The sequence below is a fragment of the Rhinopithecus bieti genome, unplaced genomic scaffold (assembly GCF_001698545.2).
Source record: "Rhinopithecus bieti isolate Rb0 unplaced genomic scaffold, ASM169854v2 scaffold_48387, whole genome shotgun sequence".
NCBI lineage: Eukaryota > Metazoa > Chordata > Mammalia > Primates > Cercopithecidae > Rhinopithecus > Rhinopithecus bieti.
Window position 1 is genome coordinate 1,766,098 of NW_016819911.1, and position 25,091 is coordinate 1,791,188.

The 25,091-nt window shown below is 37.1% G+C and overlaps 1 protein-coding gene across 1 annotated transcript in view; it reads right to left on the reverse strand.

The window, feature by feature from the left end:
* Positions 1-25,091, reverse strand: part of TNIP3 (TNFAIP3 interacting protein 3) — an 85,872-nt gene that overhangs the window by 48,335 nt on the left and 12,446 nt on the right. The window contains exon 2 of the mRNA XM_017859301.1: positions 3,987-4,107. Coding sequence (XP_017714790.1) covers positions 3,987-4,107 — 121 coding nt within the window. The remainder of the gene's footprint in view (positions 1-3,986; positions 4,108-25,091) is intronic.

Here is a 25,091-nt window from a genome sequence, read left to right on the forward strand (position 1 = left end):
AAAAAAAAAAAAAAAAAAAAAAAAAAAAAAGAAAAGAAGAAGTCTCTTCACCTCAGTCACAAGAGCAATAGTGTTTGGTTGCATTTGGAGTTCTCGAAGACATATTCCACATTGAGCACACTTGGCATAGTGAGTGGTACCCAACGGTGCTCCTGAGAGTAGTACAGCAAACTTTGAGAAGCAAGGAGTTTGAGCACCTGAAAACTTTCAGCAGTCAATAACTTCATGACACCAGGATGGGTAAGACCAAATGGCAGCTTCCATACAAGAATTAAGAGATTGAGCTTGAGTGTACATTTTGTACTCCCCTGCAGACTCTGAGAACTATTTGTAAAGGAATTATAGGGACAAATCAATTGTATATTCAGTGTTACCATGTCTCATGAAACCAAGCAAGTTGTTTACTACTGGTGCTTTCTAGAAAATTCTATGTTGTGATACTTTATACCTTCATGGAACACTTATACCCCATCATCAAGGAATCCATGAGTCTCTCATAATTCATATGAGAGAAAACACTTAGATACATAAGTGATCACAAAAGCAAAATTATGAAGTCTATAAATGACATATAAAGAAGATAAAGATGTAGGACAAAGCAGGGAGGGGGCTGAGTAATGCCATGTGGGACTAGAGAGGGTGAAAAGGTTTCAAAATGAGAAAGGTTTGAATTGGGATTAAAAAAAAAAAAAAAGGCAGTTCATCAAATGGGCAAGGAAGCGAGGATTTCCATAAACAGTAAACAGCATGTGAAACGATAGCAGAGGAAACTTCACGGTTTGTTAAAGGCTTATTGGTAGCTAGAACACAGGGTGCACTTTGGGAAGCAGCAGAATATATAGAAGACACTAAAACACTACAGGAAAAATATGTACAAACTTGGCTTTCTATCCTGATACAACTTTGTGAATTTAGGCAATGTTTTTTCTATGAACTTTAGTTTCCTCATCTGGAAAATGTGGATAAAGATAGTCATATTTAAGTGTTGTTGTAGGTAGCAAACAAAATAAAGTATCTACCCCAATACGTATTTACCCCAACAAGTATTACATCCTTCTTCTAATGTTTTGTTCTAAATGTGGCAGAAGCTGAATCTTGGAGGAATGTATATATGATGAAAAGGCATTTGGATTCAGTGATATATGTAAAGAGATCTACTTTTAAGTTTTAAGCACTTTTAGGTTTTAAGTACATCAGTAAGATCTATGTTGATAAAACGAAGAAAAGGAAAAAAGTCCAAAGATATAATGAAGGCAGATTAGACCTTCTCTTAGGGAAGGTCCAGAGTGAAGGAAAGATGGCACTATTCTGTGAATGGTGCCACCTGAGTCATGCAGCATGGTGGCCCTGAAGGAATTCAGGATTCCCCCAAATTTGGATGACTGGGTGCCTAGTGATTCATTCACCAGCATAGAAAATGTGTGTGTGGTGGCTGGGGGAGGGGAGGGATGACAAGCAGAGATAGCAGGAAATATACTGAATTCACTTCAGGAAAGACTGAGTGGAAAGAAAGTACATGTAGAAAAGCACTCCATGTTTAGTAGGTACATGTGTCTGGAGTCATTGTCATATGTTTTGTAGTTTAATGAGCCCAGGACAGATCCTTGAGTAACACTAATGTAGCACAAGTAGGTGACGTAAGGGAAGTCAGTGAAGGTGAGTGAGAAGAAGAGACCAGAGAAAAAAAGGAGGGAGGGGTGGTGAGGGTGTCTAGGGATTAATATTATAGATGTCAATGGAGTAAGACTTTTTAAGAAAATTGAAAGACTAAGTAGTGTCAAATGCAAATAAGAAGACAAGTGAAAAGTAAAATGCAAAATGACCATTGGATTGATCCAGATAGAGGTTATTAATGGTGTGATAGGAGAGGGAAAGTTTTGGATGCTGTGATCAATGAGCTTGGCTATGTTGTGTAAGAGTGAGTTCAAACATTACCCATAAAAGAAGATGAGGTCTCATATATGTTTGAAGTGAAGGAAAATGGTACATATTTTGAGCTGGTGAGAGGTGATGGAGAGATTGGAGATACAGGAACCCCCACACTGTTAAGTGATTGGTCTTATCATACAGTGGTGGTTTTCAAACTCAACTCGGTCCTCACTACTACTCTGCAACTCATTTTAGTATTACTTATCTCTTCTGTCTCCCTGCCTTCCAACAGTCATTTCATATCTTCCCCAATTCTCTTAAGCCTTGGGTCTCACCTCTTACCTTCTCAGTCTCTGTAGATGTCTTTACCTCATACTTCACAAAGAAAACAGAAAACATTAGCTAAGAATCTGCTGCCCTTTGCCTGGAAGTGTGAACTGCAGGAGAATAAGCAAATTTCCTCAATTAGGTCATAGAAGAATCAATGTCTTAGAGAGAGAGACACAAGTTTCAGTGAAGTCCCAAAAGGAGACATAACCTGTAGCTAAGAGGATGGTAATAAGGATGTAGAAGAGGTTTTTATCATGTAAAGGATGACAAGAAGATGAATGAACAGAATTGCAAGGAGGTCAGTCATGAGCAAATGGGTCTTAGAGGATGATAATGAGAGGATATGAGGATGAGGGTACCAGAGGGAATTGATATTATCACCATAAAATTTCCTTCTGGAGTTAGACAAGAAGGTGGCTGGAAAAAGCACACATTTTCATGAAGGAATAAATTTTTAGTTGAGAGTTAGAGGTGTATATGTGAGGGCTTGGTGTTGGGATGAGAAGAGCAGAAGAAAACAGAAGAAAGAGGTCTTATTTGACCTCTTAACCGTTAGTACACATTCATCGGTAACTCCAAACATAAAGACAACCCGTTAAGGAAGAAGTAAGTTTTTAAAGAGGAAAAAGTGACTAAATGCAGAAAGCACACAACACTGTTCATGACATGAATGAAAAAAAGAGGTACAGGAGTATCCACAGCATATTAAGTGAAAAGGGTAAGTTAACAAGACAGGTGTGTGTGTGTGTATGTGTGTGTGTCTGTAAAACACAGAGATATCCCAAATGCTAAAAGATGGTCTCTATAGGTGGTGAGCCTACTGGTGGTTTCAGAGGCAGTTCTATGTTTAGTGAAGCCTGAGGCCTATACAATTCTGGGATTTCCTTTAAAGGAAAAAAGAAACAAATTCATGGATGCAAATTAGTTATAAAAGTAAATATTTGTTTAAGGGAGCCCATGCTCCATTATCTCCACAGCAAATCTGTCTCTACATGATTTTTACAGTTTTTTGTGTTTATCCATATACATTTTCTACACTGAGTAAGAACTTCTTTAGAAAGAAGAACTAATGTTATTGTTAAAAAGAAGTAGAAATTACTTTTTAAAATGCCAGCCATGCTCTCAAACTACTCACATTAGATTTTTTTTTTTTTAGTAAGAATCATGAAAGATAGTTTTTAATTGGGAGGACTAGAGTTTAAGAGTTCATGTTGTCATAGGATGTATGTCAAGAAAGTCATCTGTAAAATTCCTAGCTTGAGCCTACCCTTGAATTTTATTTGCTTATATAAAGCACCATAGACGAATACCCTGAAACAAGTGGAAGTTCAAAGTCAAACAACTCCTTTAATCAGTGAAATCTTGCTTTTCTTACAAAATACAAAATGAAACAAAAACGACTACAAAAAATCATTGACATAAGTTGTGCTAATTTTGGTAACCCAATTTAAACAGGTTACTTAAAATGGGTTACTTCTTCCCAGAAAAGAGTTATCCCTGCATTAAACATTCTTTCTAGTAGCATGATCTCCTCACCTTCTTGTAGTCACAGCTGCCTGGACACTTTAAACCGGAAAGTGCCAGCAAATTCTTCTACTGAAGAATTTCTTTAGTAACAGGAAGTGGCTGTGTGAGAGAAGTTTTATACTGCTTTACTTTATCCTCTCAGCTGACAAGGAAGTATATGACTGACTGTAAATGACTTGGGGACTGTCCCCGCAAATTCTTCTTGGTGAATAAACTGCTGAAGGGTAATCGAGATAAGGAGAAAAAAGGTGTTTTCTTACCTTCGGAGAACACAGATTTCTGTGAGTTGTCATGGCCTGTGGGGTGAATCCTTTTGGATGAGGAGAAGCATTTCTCTCAATCAGATCCTGGATTTTTTTGTCCAGCTCCATGCTTTCACATCTGCCCAGAAAGACATGGGAAAGTTACGTTATACAAAGGTAATTAAAAATTATGCAGGTGTAAAGTGAGCTTATGGATGACATGGAGGTGTTATTTATGTATGATACTTCTCAACAATCTGCCAAACTCTAATCTTATTATGTTTTCATTAGTGCATGCCATGAGAGCACTTTGAAAGAGCATTAGAGTTTAATGTTCTCTTACAAAGAAAGATACGGACAAGTTTAGGAATTTTCAGTCTGAGAAAAATGGCAAGAATTGAATCGAACACTCACAGTGAGCTAGGTTCTTTCATGCATTTTCTTATCCAATGTGCACAGCAACCTATTAAAGTAGCCACTGTCCCCTGCATTAGACAGGTAAGTAAACTTGAGTTTAGGAAGTTAACTAACTTAAGTGAAATCAAACTGAAGCATCGGCAGGGCCAAGATCAAACTCAGACCTATAGAATTCTACAGTCTGTCTCAACCATTTTTGCTGTATGTCTTCAATTAACCTGAAAACAAATCCCTAAGCAGCTACTTGCCACCAAATGGAAATAATATATTACAGCTGAAGAGTATCTGGAAGCCCCCTTAGGAGAATCTAGTCCAGCTGCTTCTCAGAGGGAGTTGCTCACAGTCACATGACCATTAGCTGATAACACCAAGATTTAAAGCAGAGCTTCCTACTCAAATCAAATTTTTATTTTTCCTTTATACCAGGGGTCCCCAACCCCACTGCCAGTCTGGGGTCTGTTAGGAACTGGGCCACATAGCAGGAGGTGAGAGGCAAGCAAGTGAGCAAAGCTTCATCTGTATTTACAGCCCCTCCCCATGGCTCACATTACCACCTGAGCTCCACCTCCTGTCAAACCAGCAGTGGCATCAGATTCTCACAGGAGCACAAACCTTATTGCGAACTGCGCATGTGAGGGGTCTAGGTTGTGTGAACCTTATTGTGAACTGCACATATGAGGGATCTAGGCTGCCTGCTCCTTATGAGAATCTAATGCCTGATAATCTGTCACTGTTTCCCATCACCCCCAGAAGGGACCATCTAGTTGCAGAAAAACAAGCTCAGGGCTCCCACTGATTCTACATTATGGTGAGTTATATAATTATTTCATTATATATTACAATATAATAATAATACCAATACAGTGCACAATCAATGTAAAGTACTTGAAACCATCCTACCCCTGCCCCAGTCCACCAAAAAACTGTCTTCCATGAAACCAGTGCCTGGTGCCAAAATGTCGGGGACTACTGCTTTATACGATGTTGGTATAATGGAGAAATTTTCTCATTAAAAACACAACTCACAAGGAAAAATGCATTAATTGTGTGATGTTTTCTTTATATGTATCTTATTTATAACATATATAAATATATATTATATATAAAATATATATATTACATATAAAAATATGTATTATATAATATATATATTTTTTTTTGCCTGCCTCATCATATCTCACCCCCTGAAAATAACCCCTTGGATCGAGGGAGGAGTTCTTGTGGGAGTACTTCTCAAAGTTGTCTCCAAATAAAATAAATAACTAGATGAACGGCCTATTCAAATGCCTGTATGGCAGAGGTTGCTAGGGTTGTCTGCTCAATCCACCACCTTCGCTGAGAGTGGCTCACAGGAGTAGGCTCTGACAGCCATGTTTCCATTNAGCTATTATGATCATAATCAAGTCAGAAGCTAATGACCACGAGAAGAAATGAAGTCGGACAAATTCATGAACTTGTTGATAATACTTCCTTCCTAGAGATTCTACTCTTTAGTCTTGACAAGTAGCATTGTGTGTATGTGTGTGTGTGCATATAAAATATGTATTATATAATATATATATTTTTTTTTGCCTGCCTCATCATATCTCACCCCTGAAAATAACCCCTTGGATCGAGGGAGGAGTTCTTGTGGGAGTACTTCTCAAAGTTGTCTCCAAATAAAATAAATAACTAGATGAACGGCCTATTCAAATGCCTGTATGGCAGAGGTTGCTAGGGTTGTCTGCTCAATCCACCACCTTCGCTGAGAGTGGCTCACAGGAGTAGGCTCTGACAGCCATGTTTCCATTGGTATGACTTGAACTCGCCTTTTGGTTATAACTGATTGGACCAAGAGTAAACAACTGATCTCAGTTTGGCCAGTGGGATTCTCCTCCATGTCTGGAGTGAACTGAGAATGAAGCATATGGGTAGAGAAATGTGGAGCTGAAAGATGGAGAGAGTCCTGACAATTTTCTAGTTTAGAATCAGCCACTTCTAAGGTCCGACTACCTTCCAACCTTTGGATTCTGGGAAACACTCCATGTCGTTATAATGAATTCTCTCGCATTATGTTTAAAGCTAGCTTTGCTTGGTTTCTGTTATCTAAAATCAAAAATCCCTACATATGCACCTTGACTTTCATATTTATATTGTTTCTTTCAGACTGTGAAATGTCTGTACATCATGTGCCATGTATGATCCCATTGTAAAATATGGGCTACTGGGTCTACGGTAAATCCCTCATGGTGCAAAAGGTTGCTTATGCATAACAATGAGTTTGGACCTATCTTCAGGGTTTTTCACAAACCTGTGAGGAGGAAAGTCACAAAATGTGTTTGGTAACTGCCCTAAATCCTTCAGGTTAATTAGATTCCCACATAGCAACAGAATTTGACTAGTCTAAATGTTAAGCTCCTGAGGCAGCTTCAGACCTATTCTGAACCAGACTTGCCTGCCGAGTACCACAAGACTTTCTGGTACTACATCCCTCTGTGACAGAAAAGTTACTGAGCCACTTCAATCTCAGGCAAGATCATTTGAAGATAACACTCATCATGATCTACAAGTCCTCAAATGATCTCATTTTCTTGTTTTCTAATCTCACCTTCTACTCTCTTCCTTCCTGCTGTCTTTCCTCCAGACACGTTTGCATCGTCAAACTTTATGGAACATGCCAAGCAGTTCCCACTCCAGGCCTTGGCGTTTGCTCTTCCTCTGCAAAACTTGCTCTCCCACTTCATTCAGTTCGAGCTTAAATGTCACTTTATCACGAAAGCCTCTGCTGACTAACCTATCTGAACTAGCTTTCTCAGCCCCATCACTATTGTCCCTTAATTCTGTTTTATTTTCTTCTTCGAATTTTTTTATTATTTTGATTTCATATTTGTTTACTTTTCTTCTCCCTTGCTCCATCTATGTCCCAGGAAAGATGAAAGGCCTTTGTCTGTGTTTATTCACTGCTCGGTCTCTTAGCACACAGTAGGACGTCAATAAGGATTTGTTATTGAATAAGTATAACACCAGGATGAGATTTAACTCAAAATACCTAATTATTAACTCAAATCTAACTAATAAATTAAGAGCTTATCTAAAATGTATATAAATAAACTCAAACTCATGGGACTGATAAAGTCGAAACACAAATCAGTAAGCAAGGAAACACTAGCAGCAGCTTCAGAATGGACACTCAAGCTCAGCTGGTATCGCCCTCAAGGCTGTCTTGTTCTTTTTTACTTGTATTATATGTGTTCTTTGATATTAAACAACAATTGAGTATCCATTATTGCAAGATACTGACTTTTCACAAAAATAATCACATGCAGTCATCACTGTTCAATTGTTTCAACTTTAGTGGCAAGCATGTTAGAAGCCAGCAGTTACTGGTCCCACTTCATTTGGACAGAGTGGTGAAGGGTCAGCCTCAGAACTGGGACCCTGCGTCCTCTCATGTGAGCCCGGTTCAGCACACATCCCTCAGGACCACAACCAAAGAGGGACGGGCCCTCATGAGGATAGTGGTTTTCTGGGCTTGGTGCACAGTGAGACTCAGCGCGGTGACTATAGCTTCACTGACTTTGACCACTACAGAAAGAGGAGAAGTGGCAGCAAAGAAAAAGAGAACCATATGGAAGTGACCACACGTGGGGGGCTTTGGTCACACCTATGGAGAGAGTGGGTGTCAGTGTTGACCACTGTGGGAAGGATAGGTTTCGAGCACTCAGGAATCCAACTGGGAACGGAAAGGACACAGGAGGGGTGGAGCTCCGGGGATTGTAGCACAGTAAGGACTTGCACTTACTGTCTTTTCTCATTGCCAATATGATTGACATTGTCACTGTTATTATAATGAGTATGCCTCAGAACTTGCATATGAACCCTCTGAAAGAAGCATTGTCATGCAGTAGAAAATCAACACACTTTTAGAGTTGAACACAACAGTGGGATCTAGCATCTGTGAACCTTTTTGGACTGTTTTGTAAACAGAGGAAAACAATGTAATACTGTGAGGCTGTCAGTAGGCTTAGTGATGCCATATGTACAATGCTTAGCACAGTGCCAGGCATGCCATAGATGCTCATTGATTAATACTATTGTTACTATTCTGAGGGTCTGGAATAGTTACCAAACATTCTAACAAACAAGTTTGGCAAGCAGGAGCCATAAATTTAGTATACCACCATAAAGAAAAGAAAAGCACAAAAAATGTTCATTGGGTTCAAAATATACTCAAGAAGTTTAGTCACACTTCAAATAAATGAGAATTATGTCACCTACTTGGGCTTTATAACATTCTTAGGAAACCTTTTAGGTTATTCTTTAATTAATGTAGGAATTTGTACATGAAAATATTTTACATTAGTGAAATTCATTATGTTTCATAAATTTCCATTTGACCTAGATTTATTTCACAGAAGAAAGTACTTACCAGAGTTCATTTTTTCCTGTAAAGCTCAACATTCTGACAATTGAGAGGCAGAATTAAAGTTGAAAAATCCTCCTTTTTTCTTGAGATCACTTAATAATCGCATCCAACAGTGTTGTGCTCATAATACAACACTATGACCTGAGGTTTGCATTAGGGTAAAACAACAACAACAAAACACCCTACCAAACTTTTAAACACCAATAGAACAGATCCTATATAATCCTTGCATTAGTTCCATGGGTACATAGTTGTCCCCACCTTGGGATCTGTTCCAAGAATCTGCTCAACTGATTGAGAGTTATGGCTCCAATGATCTCTGCTCTGGGCCCTACCTCTTACTTACACATATTTTTCAGATAGGAAGCTTGAGCGTCAATGAGGATAAGCAGTGAGGCTAGACACCTTCTCCCAGCTCACTTGACTCGTGAAGTGCAGGGTAAGAGTTCATGCTGAAGCTTGTGACTTTTTTACTCTACATCTGGGATCTTAGTGATCTCAGCAATTGTTAATACAGCAGGATCATGGAGGGCTGTGTTATTTCTAAAGAATTTGTTTTAGGTTTTCCATTTTGCCAGGCATTTCTGCTCTAGTTCTAAAGAAAACAACTATAGGTCCCTCCAACTGAAATGTAGCTAATTTGTAAAGTCAGACACTCGGAGAGGCTTGGGAGATAAGATATAGGGATCAGGTCTATCTTATATTTTTGATCAAAGTCCATGGATGGGATTAAATCAAATTAAATACAAAATAATATGTGTGTTATGTGTTTATCGTCTCTTCCTGAAGATAGGGTCTCTAGCAAGTTCTGGACCTCTAAAAATCTTAAAAGCCCTGACCCAACTTTAGTTATTTGCACTAGTGACTACTTTTTTGGGTCTAAGAGTACACTTTTATTATGTTTTCTTTCCTTCCTTTTTTTTTTTTTAACAATGCAGGAGTTATAAAATTCAGCAATGACTCTTTGAACCAAATACTATTACTAAAATCTTGATTTAAGGGGGCCTCTTTACTAAATTATAAATGAACAGAGAATGATGGAGGCAATATTATTAGGCTAAGAGTTTGAGGTGAGGGTGACAGAAATAAATGAAATTCAGTAAATACCAGTTGGGTGTTGGCTTCTTCACAGCTTATTTTAAACTTACATGGACAGAAATCTCCTTCCTTCCTGCCCTTCACTCACAAGAATAAATCAACATAGAAATTAAATAGAAATGATACTAATATGAATTAGATTTTATCAATAGGATAGTAGGTTTCACCAATTTGACAATGAAACTTAAAAAAAAAAAAACAAAAAACTTTCCCCTGAGTTATGTATTATTGTGAACTGTTTTTCCCAAACTAACATTGGGAAATAGCGATCTGCCCTGTAGTCTCTGTGAGCAGCCAGAGAGGACACAGGAAGGGATCAATGATTTTCAGCTATATTTGGAGCCCCCATATTTTTGTTACTTGTCCAAAGGTCTCCAGTACAGAAGTCTCCAATAAATTATCTAAAGGGTCCAATATGTTGTTGAATGACATTGTTTAATGAGTTCATCTAAATTTTGTTTATTTAAATTGTACTAGTTGATTAAAGCATAAATACCATTAACTTGTAGAATCTTATCTGGTGGAGAAGATAATCTAAAAGGTTATGGTTTACTGCCTTGTTTGGCAGTTTTGTATCTAACCATCTTATTCTAACACTTCTCTACTAAATTGCCTATAAATACCCAGCTCCTCAAATGCTTCTGAAATGAGCTGTCTTATGTTTCAGGATACCTTATTAATTAATGCATTGAATAAAACCTTGGACAAGGGTTCATTTTAGGTTTGCATGAGTGTCATATTTTTAACTTTTTGTAAATTATACCATAACACCCCTGGATATCAGTACTTTAAGACCATTGAATTTCAAGTCGACACTAATGATGCCTGGTGAGCATGCAACCCAAACCACGAGACTTGGTTTTTATGGTTACATGGTATGATTGCCTCGTTAGTATTGGCAAGAAGTATAAATTCAAGAGGAAAATAATTACATTCAATAGAAAAAACATATAACCACAATCTTAGAAATAACTTGAAAATCATTTAATTGACCTCCTGCATTAACATAACAAATAAATGAGGCTCAGTGGGGCTAAGTGATAGACAGCAAAGTCAGAATAAGAATTTAGGATGTTAGTGTTCTTTCTTCCTCCACACACTCGCCCACCTCAAATGCCATATTTCTTCCCAGTCCATTGCCAAAGTCACATTTTCTGCTTTGATCTTATGTCATAAACCATTATTTTCAGGAAAGACCCTGGAGAACAAAGCTCATCTTCAAATACGAGAAAAGGAAGAATTGACAGTAGATTCTTCTATAATGGAAATGCTTACAGATGTTCAAACATCAGGAATCCATGTGACCCAGAATGAGAAGTGTTGTCTAAAAGATGCTAATCAAGCAGTAATTTTTAGGTTTTACTTTTTGTTATTATGATTAGTACTCTAAGTATGCTCCTGGTGATTTTGGGAAGAAACAAGTGACTCATAAATTACTCTGTGTATATGTGTTTTAGATGCCTGAGTTCAGGTGTCTTAATTATTTTAGTAATTGGAAATATTAACAGTTGTGGCTTAAGAGTGTAGTAGAGAGAGAGGGTTTGCTCAGAGAATTTTGAAAGTAACACTGTCCTCAGACAAGAAGGAACATTTCTAAAGTTTTACCCAAGGCTATGTGGTTTAAAAATTTAAATAGATATCGAAGAATTGCATTTGCATGTCTGAAATAAAAGCCCAGAGAATGGGGTGGGGGATGTTTCTTATAAACCTGGGCACTATTATTGCCCTCAATCTGCATTCTTGGCTGGCTTCCTGTTTATTTCCTCCCTGCTTTTGTGATGTGCCAGGTCACTATACTTATGCCACAAACCTGATCCAAACCTCTTGTGGCTGTGCCTAGGAGGACCGTGCAGGCAGAGGAGCCAGTTTGGAGTAGAGATAGAGCATGGCTTCAGGTGCTGGTGCTAGCCCCAGTGAGAGGTTAGGAGTGAACAGAGTTCCATAGAAACCACATCCTCCTACAGGCATCCTGCTGTCATAGGATTGGCCTTCTTCTTGGGACTGCTCTGCATGGGTGAAACAATCTCATTCACAAAACAGAGTGACAGACTAAAGCAGAATATAGAGCTTTTGAAAACACAGTGTTTTAACAGAAGATATTCTGAAACATGCATATCTCGGCCTTTTTGACTGGCGTGTTTACTCACATTCAGTATCCTTTGGATTATAAACCTAATGAAGGCAGAGACAGGTTTAGCCTGCTAATCATTGTATTTTTCAGAGCCTCACAGTGATTATTAAGTATTTGACAAGAGTGTAAATTGACAAGGATAACTAGATCTGAATTAGAAGAGGAGAAGCTCCCATTAAAAAATACTGTGCAAGCTGGTCCCCTGTCTTCTTCAGATGCACTCTAAGTTACCCATATTATGTCTTTCCTTCTCAGCCTCAGTAAATCCACTTCTGGGAAAAGGGGCTCACAAAGTCTTAACAGTTGAGTAGCATAACAGGGGACACACCTGTTACAAGCCATAGAATGTCAATGTCAGTGAACAGGGATCTGGAGGTATACTGGAGTTCGGAAGTCCTTCCCAAGTTCCCTGGTATTAAAGCTATAGTCAGGCCAATACTCGAAAGAAATATGAATAAGGGTAGAACCTTAACCAAAGGTAAGTGTTGAGCTCAATACTCCCCGAACAAACTCTCAGAGAGTTTCTTCATAAAAGCTCAAAGAAAAATGATGTCACATTAGATTTCATGGTTAAGGTAAGCCTGGAAGACCAAGTTATGCTAAGATGTGATCTTCTATCCAGAGAGCAAGGACCCTAGTAGAGAGAAAGGACAAAACTAAGAAGAGGGTCAAACATTGCTATTCTCACTACCATTTATTCCAAAGTTGAAAATTACACGAAATTTACCCTCTGATAGGGACACAGGAAGAACATAGCTTAATAGCATTATGGGTCAACAGAGAAAAGCTTCCTTGTTTTTGTTGTTGTTGTTGCTGCTGTTATTGTTATTATTTTAGTATGGCATGCTATTAGTAAGGTTATTTTTATTTATTTGAAACTCTATTTTCTTGAAGAAGCAGAGACTATAAGGAGTGCACAAAGATTTAGAGAATAGGAAACATAGCTCCTAATTAGCTTTATGAACAAGGCTGAGCGCCTATATTAAGGTGAAGAAAAAGTTGGCACTTGATCTAACATTTGTATCACCTGTTAGTGCTTTTACACCACTGTTCTACAGTAGAAATACACTCAGATGGATCTATTGATAAACCCCTGGAGGAGAACAAAGTTAAACTGGCTATACATGCACAGACAAATTATGTATTTTATTGTTAATGTTCTTGGAAGTAGGCATTTCAACAAGAACATTTAAATGATGTATTTTACAGTTGTGTCTATGTTGCAAAATGAAGTAGAGTATATAAGTTATATCTTATACATTCACCTCATGTAACCACATCCCATGTCAACTATAGTTGTCCTTTAACTCATCAAAATGTTTTTCTCAAATCTCTACCTGAATTTTAGACAGGTACCATTCCAACTTGTGACATTCTCTAGGAATATGAGAAGACTAAATTTTGAGTCATGTTTAATAATTTTCCCTAGTATCTCGCTGTTATTTATTAACTATGTATTTAAGTAAAGATTATTATCATATAACAAAACACTACTATCTTAAAATTATTCTCTTAACTCAAACCAATATTGTTAAGGCTGAGTTTCATTGGGACAAATATTTGAAAGGACTTTTTTCTTTAAGACACAGCCATTGCTAAAAATAATTTTATTCAAATTCTTCAGAAATTATAACAAAGGTAGTGAGAAAGACATAATTCTTATGACTATATCTGGCATATTAAGTCATTTAGATACCATATACTTTAGAGCTGTCTAAAAAATTTATAATAGAAATGCATTACCTTTCTATTTGATCATTAAATGACATTTATTTGAAACAACAGTTTAAATGTGCATTCTTTTCACATCTGTATTGGAATTTCCTTTCAAGACATGATTACAAGTTTTGATTCTACCTCACCAGAATCTTTTGAGCGCCTGTGAATACACAAAGATGCCGAGCCAAGTCAAGTCTGACCGCTGCAGCAGTTTGCCAATCTCAGTCGACGTCTGAACTGTCTGTGGGTGTTAAGGAATGTTAAGAAATAGTGGAATAAATTATTGAAGACATTCTTTCTGCGTGAAATATTTGGAAGACGTCGTAACAGCTTACAAAATGTCATAGGACAGCCTTAAAGTACCTTCTCATCTCCGATGGCACGTTCCCAATCCTTTCGTGTAGCTGATAAAGCCCAAGCCACTTTTTGTCAGATCCTTTGCATTAGTTTTGTTTGAGATGGTACAAAATATGCCGAAACAAATCATGATCGGTTATTATGTGTAGGGTAATTCTACCTATTTGACGAGGACTGCTTTTGAAAAGCTTCTGTGGAGCTTCAGTTCATCCGCCGTTGGAAAGATTGCATTGATTTAATAATGCCTCTAGAGGGCACTCTGCACTCAGTTCAGGTCGAAAATCGTTTCTGAGGTTGCTTGCACTTTTCCCCAAGGTTTTCATTTTGAATTTTGAGTTCAGGAGAGGGGGTATGAGTATAGAGAATGTGTGGTGTACATGTGAGTAATAATTATAGCTCATTTCCTTTGTCTCATTTATGTTAAAACTTTTAATAAAAATTATTTCTTTTATTTTCCTTTTAAAAAATATGTAATGCTTCACAAATTTGCATTGCATCCTTGCATGTAGGCTGTGCTAATCGCCTCTGTATTCTTCCAATTTTAGTATATGTGCTGCTGAAGTGAGCACAATTATTTCTTCCTTAATAAAGTTGGTTTTTAAGTTGCAATTATTGTTTGACATTTATATAATAGACTTATATCCAATAACTTTCCTCCTATATGCTCTGTAGAAGCTTTTCAGAAACAGTTCTCATTTCATATATGTAGAATTACCCTATACATAATAACAACTGATCATGATTTGATTCAGAATATTTCCTATCATCTCTAACAAAACTAATGCAAGGGCTCTGACCAAAAGTGACTTCTGCTTTATGAACTATACAAAAGGATTGGGACATGCTATCAGAGACGAGAAGAGACAGTACATTGTCATATGTAAGCTGATTTTTAGAAAAAATTGCAAAAATTCATATTCATTCTCTTCTTTTGTGATCTTCATATGGATGTGAAATTGATGAGCCTGGAATTTCTTTTTGTGCCAGAAATTAGGAAGAATTCAAAGAATTGATCAAATATGGCATACTTTCAACATCAAAATATGTAATTATAAAAATATATTATAACTCATCAAATAAAGTAGGAATTATTAACCTATACTGATGCAAATGTTAAAATAAACATAAATGGGGATAAGAAAAGGCTTTTCTTTACATGAGAATGCCTACTGGTAAGTGTAGAGAACATTATCCCATTAGGAAATCATTATTTGACAACCATCATAGTAATAATCTCAGTAAGAAGTATCAATAGATGCTAAAACTGGTGGCTGAAAATTTGATAAGAAATGGGATCTTTACATAATTTCATACTCCCACCACCAAGTATGTAGTGAATACTAGGGGAAATATAAAAGAATAACGTTACATTGGGGAATCTTGGCAGGTACCACTTTAATCAAATGATCAAGGTTAAAATCACCTGTAATGAGAAAAAGCCAAACTATGATCATATGTTAAGATGCATTAAAAAAGTTTCACATCTGTGATATTCTTGCCAAAATTATAAAATCTGAATCTAATTACAAAGAAACATTAGCCAAAAGAATATTGAGAGACATTCTAGAGAAGATCAAGCCTATAATCTTCTAGAGTGTCAGGTCATGAAAGTTAAGCCAAGACTGAGAAACTGACCTAGATTGTAAGAGACTAAAATTTATGAAAACTAAATGTAATGTAAGATCCTGGATTGAAGCCTTTTTCATGCAAAGGATATTAATAGGACAACTGGCAAAACCTGAATGGGGTTTGAGGGTTAGATGTAGTACTGTAACGATGTTCATTTTCCGATTTTGATGGTTATCTTGTGGTATGTCCTTGTTGATAGGACATGCATACTAAATCATCCAGTGGTACCTTTTTAAATTTTTTTCTTTCTCATATAACAGACTTTAAACTTCCAGTGGTAACTTATTTCCAAATGGCTGAGGAAAAAAAGTATTTTGTGCACTTTGTAAAATTTTGATAAGTTTAAAATTATTTTATAAGTGCAAAAAAGCAATTAAAATATTAAACCTACAAAATAAGATCTGATTTGATACTTAAAATTATCTTTTGCTCAATGTAGAAATTATTTTATAAAAATGAAATTAGCATTTCATTATGTAGCAGGAACTAAGATGCAGACCAATAAATCTTTCTTGGGGTTTACAAAATTAGTGCTAACCGGAGCAACTAAGATGATTTAGTTTTTGTTTTGTTTTTCTAAAAGGATGTGGAGGAAGAGCATTTGTGTGCATCATATTACTGTGATGGCATATTCTAGCCCAAGGATTCTAGAAAATGAAATGAAATACTCCCACTATAATATTCGAAATTCAAATAGTGAAAAACATGAAACAAAAAAAACCCCTAAACCTTCAGTGTCTTCATCTTTGCTCTCTTTAATGGCTGGCATTTCACCTCCCAGTGGACTTCTCATAATAAACAAATAGGCTCAGTTAGAATCCTCAGATTATAGAAGCCTGCCTTTGGAAATGTGAGTCAGTGCTAACATCCATGAACAACAGAAAAAAAAAAGTGCACACACACACACACTTCTTCTCAGCAGGGTGCAGTGGCTCACGCCTGCAATACTAGAACTCTGGGAGGCCAAGGTAGGTGTATCACTTGAGATCAGGAGTTCGAGACCAGCCTGGTCAAAATGGCGAAACTCTATATCTACTAAAATTACAAAAATTAGTCTGGCATGGTGGCGGGTGGCTGTAATCCCAACTACTCAGGAGGCTGAGGCAGGAGAATTGCTTGAACCCCAGAAGCAGAAGTTGCAGTGAGCCAAGGTCGTGCCACTTCACTGCAGCCTGGGCAAAAAGCAATAAAAAAAAAAAAAAAAAAGAGTTCTCAATTAAGTCAATAGATATTTTTTAAAACCTCTTTGTGTAACCCCATACACCTTCAAAATCAACTGTCTGTATGCTCATAATTTTAGATGAGATTATAGAAGGAAGAAATGTGCATATAAGGGAATTTTTAAAATTATTCTTTAAACAACAGTGGTATGAGCCTTGACATCAGACAGCATCACATGGATTAAAATGGAATTATTTCACAGCATTACCTTTGGCTAGAAAAGTTATAAAACCCAAGTATTACAGACCTTGTTTATTTATTTCTGAGTATAGAGAGTGGACCATTTTTTCACAGGTGAAATGCCAAAAACATTAGGTTCTCTTTGTTTATTATACCATGTCAAACAATCGAATTCAGATGGGAATTAACAAGGGTCATGACAATGTGAGAGACCAGGAAATTAGAAGTTATTTGGAATAAAATTGTTTGTTGTTCTTCATAATCCTCTTTATATGATTGACACAAAAGCAAATCTAGTATTTGTAGTAATGCAGCTATACAAGGGCTCAAAGACAAATTCCTAAAACTGGGTAAGTTAGATTACTCGACAGCAACAGCAAGTCTCACTATAGCTGACATTTCAGAAACAAACTGACTAGGGCTGATAGCATTCAGCAGTAAGAATAGTGACCAGCAGGGAGTGAAGTGAACTGGTTTTGTGAGAGATGATACCATAAATAGGAAACAGTAGCATTCTGCTAAAGAAATGTCATTTACCCTCACCTTGCTGATGCTTGTAGAAATACATACAAACAAACAGACCTCCTGCCCAGACTAGTCACAGTGATGGCAGGATTCACGGAGCCAGGCCCTGCATTAAACACCATACGCTTGATTTTTTTCGGGCTGCAGAAGGCCCTCTTCAGGTGGAAACTGTCTCAGTATTCTTAGAGTTGAGGGAACGGAGACCCACAGAGACTAAGTAATTTGCCCAAGGTGAGCTCTTAATCACTGCATTTACTCAGGAATAAATGATCCCTTGTCTGTACTCAGAAATAAATTGACAAGATCCACAATACTTTCTTTTTATAGCTTTTGTGTGTAAAACTAATACTGTGATCTGGCCGGGTGCGGTGGCTCAAGCCTGTAATCCCAGCACTTTGGGAGTCCGAGACTGGCGGATCACGAGGTCAAGAGATCGAGAGGAGACCATCCTGGCTAACACGGTGAAACCCCGTCTCTACTAAAAAAAAAAAAAAAAAAAAAAATACAAAAAACTTAGCCGGGCGAGGTTGGGGCGCCTGTAGTCCTAGTACTCGTGAGGCGGGGCAGGAGAATGGCGAACCCGGGGGGCGGAGCTTGCAGTGGAGCTGAGCCGGCCCACTGCCGCCCAGCTTGGGCCGCGACAGAGCAAGACTCCGTCTCAAAAAAAAAAAAAAAAAATCCATTGTAAACCTTTGTTTTAAATTGCTAAAGGGAAAGAATTTAAGACAGATCAACTTGGTGATAATGGTGGGTAGCGACTTTTTAATAAGTTTTTTCCGCTAACAAAGTCATAGGTTTTTTATAAATGGATGAATATAATATTTGGTTCTGAAGAGCTAAAGTTCTGGAATTGGTATAGGAAGTAATTGTATGTGGTTGACTATGTAATAGAAATCATAACAATTAAATGTGAAATTCCAGTGAGATTTGGAAAAACCAAAGAATTTGTCACTTTTTTTTAATGGAATTATAAATTACCTGAGATATAAAGTATATACAGCTTTGAATATGAAAAAATTAACAATTGCTTAGTAATATACATTAATACCAAAGATAACTATAAATATTTAGCAAAGGCTCAACAAATGCTGAACAAATAAATAAACAGGAAAAACAAGTCAAAAAAATCAAAAAACAAAAAACACCTAAGCTAAGTTCAAGCTAAAATACACATTTGAAGTATTTAAATTTTTTAAATAAAAATGATGAATCAAAGAGAGTAATGACAAAGAGATCATCTTTAACACGTAAATCTATTCCAAACCTAGCTGGAAAACTAAACATAAACAAAAAACTGGGAATTACCCAAGAATTCTGAAGAAATTTGGGGGCAAATTTAGAAATCCTCCTCAAAATACATTAGCCACCATGAAAGAGAATGAAGATTGTTGGTATTATTCTTGTTAATAAGGAGAGCCATATGAGAAAGTCAAAGTCCTTATCAGTGAGCAGTGGAATGTCATGGTGTAAGTTCACTACTATTCAAGTGTTTTGCGCTATGGAAAGAAAAGTTTCTGTAATGACAAATCTTGCTTGACTGAATAAATACACATGTGAAAGATTCACTAATATTACAGGCAAAGGCAATTTTAAACATTGGGTAACTATGAAAATGTTCGTCATGTTTTTAAAAATACATCCTAGAAAAGAACTAGAGGATGCGGATAATAGACATGTTTCTGGGTGAGTATAAATAGTTGTTCTCTCTTAAGGACCTTGACTAGGAGAAGTTTCATTCTTGTTTTTTTTTTTAGAAATTACTTGTAAGAGAAAGTAAGCAATGACATTTTAGGACTTTTCAAACCAAAATGCTAAAGCAAAAGGAATAAGCTACAGAGAAAATGCACATATTTATAGGAATAGGCTGAAAAGTAGAGCATGACCTTCATTGTAAAGAATTGCATTTAGAGAAGAAAATAACCCAAAACATATGGATTTGATATATATAGACTAAACTTTCTGTTGCAAAGAGGTTTACAAAGCATTTAGATTGTTTGCTTATGAAATCATTCTCACAGAGCCTACAGTGCAAAATTTCTCGATGACTAGATTTTATCATTCATTTGGCAAATAACACTTGAGCACCTATTATGGGCCAGATGCATTTCTTGGTGGTTAGCATATTATGTCAATGAACAAAACAGAAAACAAATCCTTGTTTTCATGGAGCTTATATTTCAAGGTTTCTGTTAAAAACAACAAAAATTGTAGCATTATTTTGCCTCTAAACAAACTTATAGTGAATTTACCCTCAAGTTCCTTAATAAACATGACTTGAAAGATCTAGTGAAGATGATCAAGAAGATGGGTTGCCTCAAGGTAAAATTTTTAAAAGTTGGTTTATGTGTCTGAAATATAAGTTCAAAGAGAGTGTTAACAAAATTATGGAATATGTTATGAGAACAAGCTGTTCTTTCAAAGTAATGATGGCCTGAGCTGTCATAAAATATACATATAGCTCTGAGGTATTTAAAATTTTTAAATAAAAATGAAGAATTAGAGAGGATAATGAGAAAGAGACTGCCTTTAACGTGTAAACCTTTAAAAGAGATCTTTGAAAAGGGTATAGATCCTCTTCGATGGCCAGAGATACAAAGTTGTAAACAATTAAGAGGAAGTTTAGTGAAATCCTAAAACCAAACAAACAAACAAAAGGACTAGAGAAAACTCAGATGTGACATGGCAGGTCCAGTTGAAAGCACTGAGCAAGGAGAGAGAGCGGATAGATAATTCGAAACAAAAAATAAAGCAAAATAAAAAACAAAACCAGAGCATTTAGGGAAACAGGGACACACTCACAGAAATGGTGGCCATACAACTTCAGGGAACCAGGAAGGGATGGATGCTAGAGCCGGGAAACTGTTAGTAAAATACCGGTAATATCTACAGCACACTAAGCTTCAAGATATATCTGTAAAGCTAGTTGTTACTTAGGCAGCAGTTTTCACTTAAAAGAAGTCGGACATGAGGTCTATAAGAAAATAATCTTACTACATTTCTAGCCCAGAAATACCTCTTTCTGGCAGAGGTAGATGGGCAGGAAAAACAAGGACTTCAAAGGCCCTGGTTATGAGCAGGGATCAATGAATGGGAGGAGGAAGTGATGCCTGGGAACCGTTGATTAAAGATTTCAACCCATGGCAAGCTGAGAGATCTGAGATTAAGCTTATCACCGAATTGATCTTTATCTCCAAATTCCTCTGTTCTTCACTGGAATTAAGAATAGTGTGCGCACCAAGCTTCAACAGCCTGAGAAGAATGGCCTGGAGAAGAGAAAGCTGATCATGTAAACACAAATTCATAATGCCCAGAAGAAAGACATCATTCTTTTGATACCCTCAGATAAGAAAGGAAACCAAGGAAGCCTAATCTTTTCAAGTGACATCAGAGTAGGTAACTTGTCAGGGTAGGTACCTGAGGACGGTTGTGTAGGTTGTTGTGTAAGAGCACCTGGCTTAGGAGCGAAGGCTGGGACACAGCCCATTCTCTACTTGCCCAGTCAAGAGCCCTCGTGCGGGGCTGCATATGCCCAGAAGAAAGAGTGCTTTTTCTCAGTTACACAAAGGCACTACACAAGCTAGCATTGCCTTGGGAACTGTGTCCCCTCAAAAACCACGGTCAGAGGCAGAGCCCTTACCTGTCAATATTGTGATGGCATTTGGCATTTCTTTCTTTTGTATGTTGCAACACTGTGACCACTTTCACTGGGTTCCTTTACTGCCCCCAAATGGGCACAACAGACATGCTAAAGGAGCTTCCTCTTGCCTTGGTTCTCACCCAAATAGGTAACATCAGCCACACCTGAGAATGCCGAACAATGGGTTCACTGAGACAACTGCAGAAGAGTTTCCACAGAGATGCTACAAAATTATAAATTCCCTTTTGCATAATCCACTAAGAGGAGGAATATTTACAGTCCAAGATTTCTCAAAACCTTTATAGTAGGGCCCTCCGTAGACTTTATTTAGACACAATGTCTCAAAACTGTACCTAGTTAGAACTTGTCAGGCTGAGGGGGTTTTCCACACTTCTGAGCAACGTTTTTCAACTTTACGCAGAGCTTTGACAGTTGGCAGCTGTGGGGTCCCTGGCAGTCTCTGGATTCACAGAGACCCCGGAGCACACATGCCCTGACTAGTGGGCTCCCATGGTGCTTTTAGTAACCACCAACAAACTGCTGTCTTCTCCTATGATAGAACCATCTAGTTCAAAGAGAACTGTGGCAAACACTTACTGCCAAAGCTATTGGTTTAATGATCCCGGAGTTACTACCAGTAATCAGGCACCTTGGCTATCTTTTTTTCAACAGATTCTTTGTTGTTGTTTATTTTTGTTTTAATTTCCTCAGAGAGCTTTTTGTTCCTTTTTATCCAGCAGATTTCTGGAACCCCAGCTCAGCTGGCCATTTCAAGTCCTCTGTTCAGGCTCTGTTAAGAGAACAAACAAAACTGTACTGGAAAATCACTTATCATGGGCAGAAATAAACCCAGAGGGAAGTGTCACAAAGTGAAACTGGCTTTTTGGATCTGCTTGGTGAGAGTGAAAGTAAAGGTCACTTTTTGGTAAGATACTCTGAATATTAGCAAAAGTGGAACTGTGTGCTGGGGAGGAGAGTAGGAGTTGAAGGTCAAGGGGGAAATTTGGTGGCTGCAATAACCATGATTAATTTATGAATGGGCTCTAAGCTATGTAAATGGATGCTTCTGATGAGTCTGGATGAGTAGGGGGCAGGAAAGAAAGTTTTGAGGTGTGAGGAAAGTCCAGAAAACGTGCTAATCAAATGTTCCACGAAAGGGGGCAACTGGGTGGCCATACGGATGCTTTATTTAGTGCTTGGAAGGACCACAGAAGGACTTACTGCAGAAACCATGAGGGCATTCCATGCAAGATGGCGTGTGGTCAATGGCTGGCTTCTTACAGAGCAGTAGGCTCCAGGGTGGAACACCTGGTTACTAGGCATTGTTTTGTATCTCATGTGTCTAAAATTAGTTTTTAAGCATTATGTTGTATGTACGTCTCAAAATCAAACAAAACTCCCAAAATAAAAGACAATAGGTTTTCTAAGAAGAAGACATAAATATGGTTCTACAGCATGAGCATCATGATTATTGCCTTAGGCAAATTTGGCGCTAGAATGTTTGTAAGACTTTTCTAGCTAAGCCTATCTAGCTTCACGCAATACATGTCTGCATGTTATTCTTCCAGGCTTGTGCCATGGTGGAAAGAGCCCTGGACCTGGAATCAGAAGAGTTGTATTCTAGATTAACCAACTAGCTACGATTTGGGCAATTATTTAGCTCATTCATTTGTACATTAATTAATACACACATTCATTTATTCAACAATTATATACCAAGAGTCTGCTATGTATTAGTACATGAGGATCTCATTTTCCTTATATGTAAATTAAAGAAACTGCCTAAACTCCAATATTGAAGTTATATAATTTATTTTAAATGTCACGTTATTTTGAAGCATTGAGATAAAAATCTAGGTTAACTCACAAACAAATGGAAACATATCCCATGCTCATGGATGGGTAGAATCAATATTGTGAAAATAACCATTCTACCAAAAGCAATCTACAAATTCAATGCAGTTCAAATCAAAATACCACCATCATTTTTCACAGAACTAGAAAAAAAAATCCTAAAATTCATATGGAACCATAAAAAAGAGCCCACATAGCCAAAGCAATCTAAACAAAAAGAACGAATCTGGAGGCATCACAATACCCGATTCCAAACTACACTATAACGCCATAGTGACCTGACCAAAGCAGCATGGTACTGGTATAAAAATAGGCACATAGACCAATGGAACAGAATAGAGAACCCAGAAATAAGGCCAAATATTTAGTCAACTGATCTTTCACAATGCAAACAAAAATATAAACAAATGGTGCTCCCTATTCAACAAATGGTGCTGGCATAATTGGCAAGCTACATATAGAAGAATGAAACTGGATCCTCATCTCTCACCTTATACGAAAATCAACTCAAGATGGATCAGAGACTTAAATATAAGACCTGAAACCACAAAAATTCTAGAAGATAACATTGGAAAAACCCTTCTAGACATTGGCTTAGGTAAAGACTTCATGACCAAGAACCCAAAGCCAAATGCAACAAAAACAAGATAAATAGATAGGATTTAATTAAACTAAAAAGTTTCTGCACAGCAAAAGAAATAATCAGCAGAGTAAACAGACAACCCACAGAGCAGGAAAAAATCTTCACAATCTATGCATCAAACAAAGGACTAATATCCAGAATCTACCAGGAACGCAAAAAAATCAGCAAGAAAAAACAGATAGTCCCATCAAAAAGTGGACTAAAGACATGAATAGATAATTCTCAAAAGAAGATATACAAATGACCAGCAAATGTGAAACAATGCTCAATATCACTAATTATAAGGAAATGCAAGTTAAAACCAAAATGCAAAACCACCTTACTACTGCAAGAATGGCCACAATAAAAAAAATCAAGAAATAATAGATGTTGGCGTGGATGTGGTGAAAAGGGAACACTTTTACACTGCTGTTGGAATGTAAACTACTACAACCACTATGGAAAACAGTGTGAATATTCCTTAAAGAATTAAAAGTAGATCTACCATTTGATCCAGCAATCCTACTACTGGGTATCTACCCAGAGAAAAGGAAGTCATTATATGAAAAAGATACTAGTACACGCATGTTTATAGCAGCACAATTCACAATTGCAAAAATATGAAACCAGCCCAAATACCTATCAATCAGTGAGGGGATAAAGAAAATGTGGTATAGATAGATACCATGAAATACTATTCAGCCATAAAAACAAACAAAATAGTGGCATTTGCAGCAGCCTGGCTAGAATTGGAGACCATTATTCTAAGTGAAGTAACTCAAGAATGGAAAAACAAACATCATATGTTCTCACTCATAAGTGGGAGTTAAGCTATGAGGACCCAAATGCGTAAGAATGATACAATGGACTTTGGGGACTCAGGGGAAAGAATGGGACAGGGCTGAGGGATAAAAGACTATACATTGGGTACAGTGTACACTGCCCAGGTGATAGTGCACCAAAATCTCAGAATTCACCATTGAAGAATTACTTATATAACCAAACACCACCTGTTCCCAAAAAACCTATTAAAATAAAACATTCAAAACAATCTAGGTCATCTGATATAATACATAAACTTATTTATCAGGTTATTGGACCATGTATTTTCAAATAATAGCCCGTTTTATTTTTTAATGGATATTTTACATTATAGAAATACACCCATTTTAACAAGCAAACATTAGAGAACACAAAAAAGTTAATAATATTCTTATGCTTTCTTCAGTTCCACTCTACTCTGATAATTAGTATTAACATCACTCTTCCATATTTTTCTCTGTGTTTATACAAATATAAGTAGAGTATATATACAATATATGTGTGTA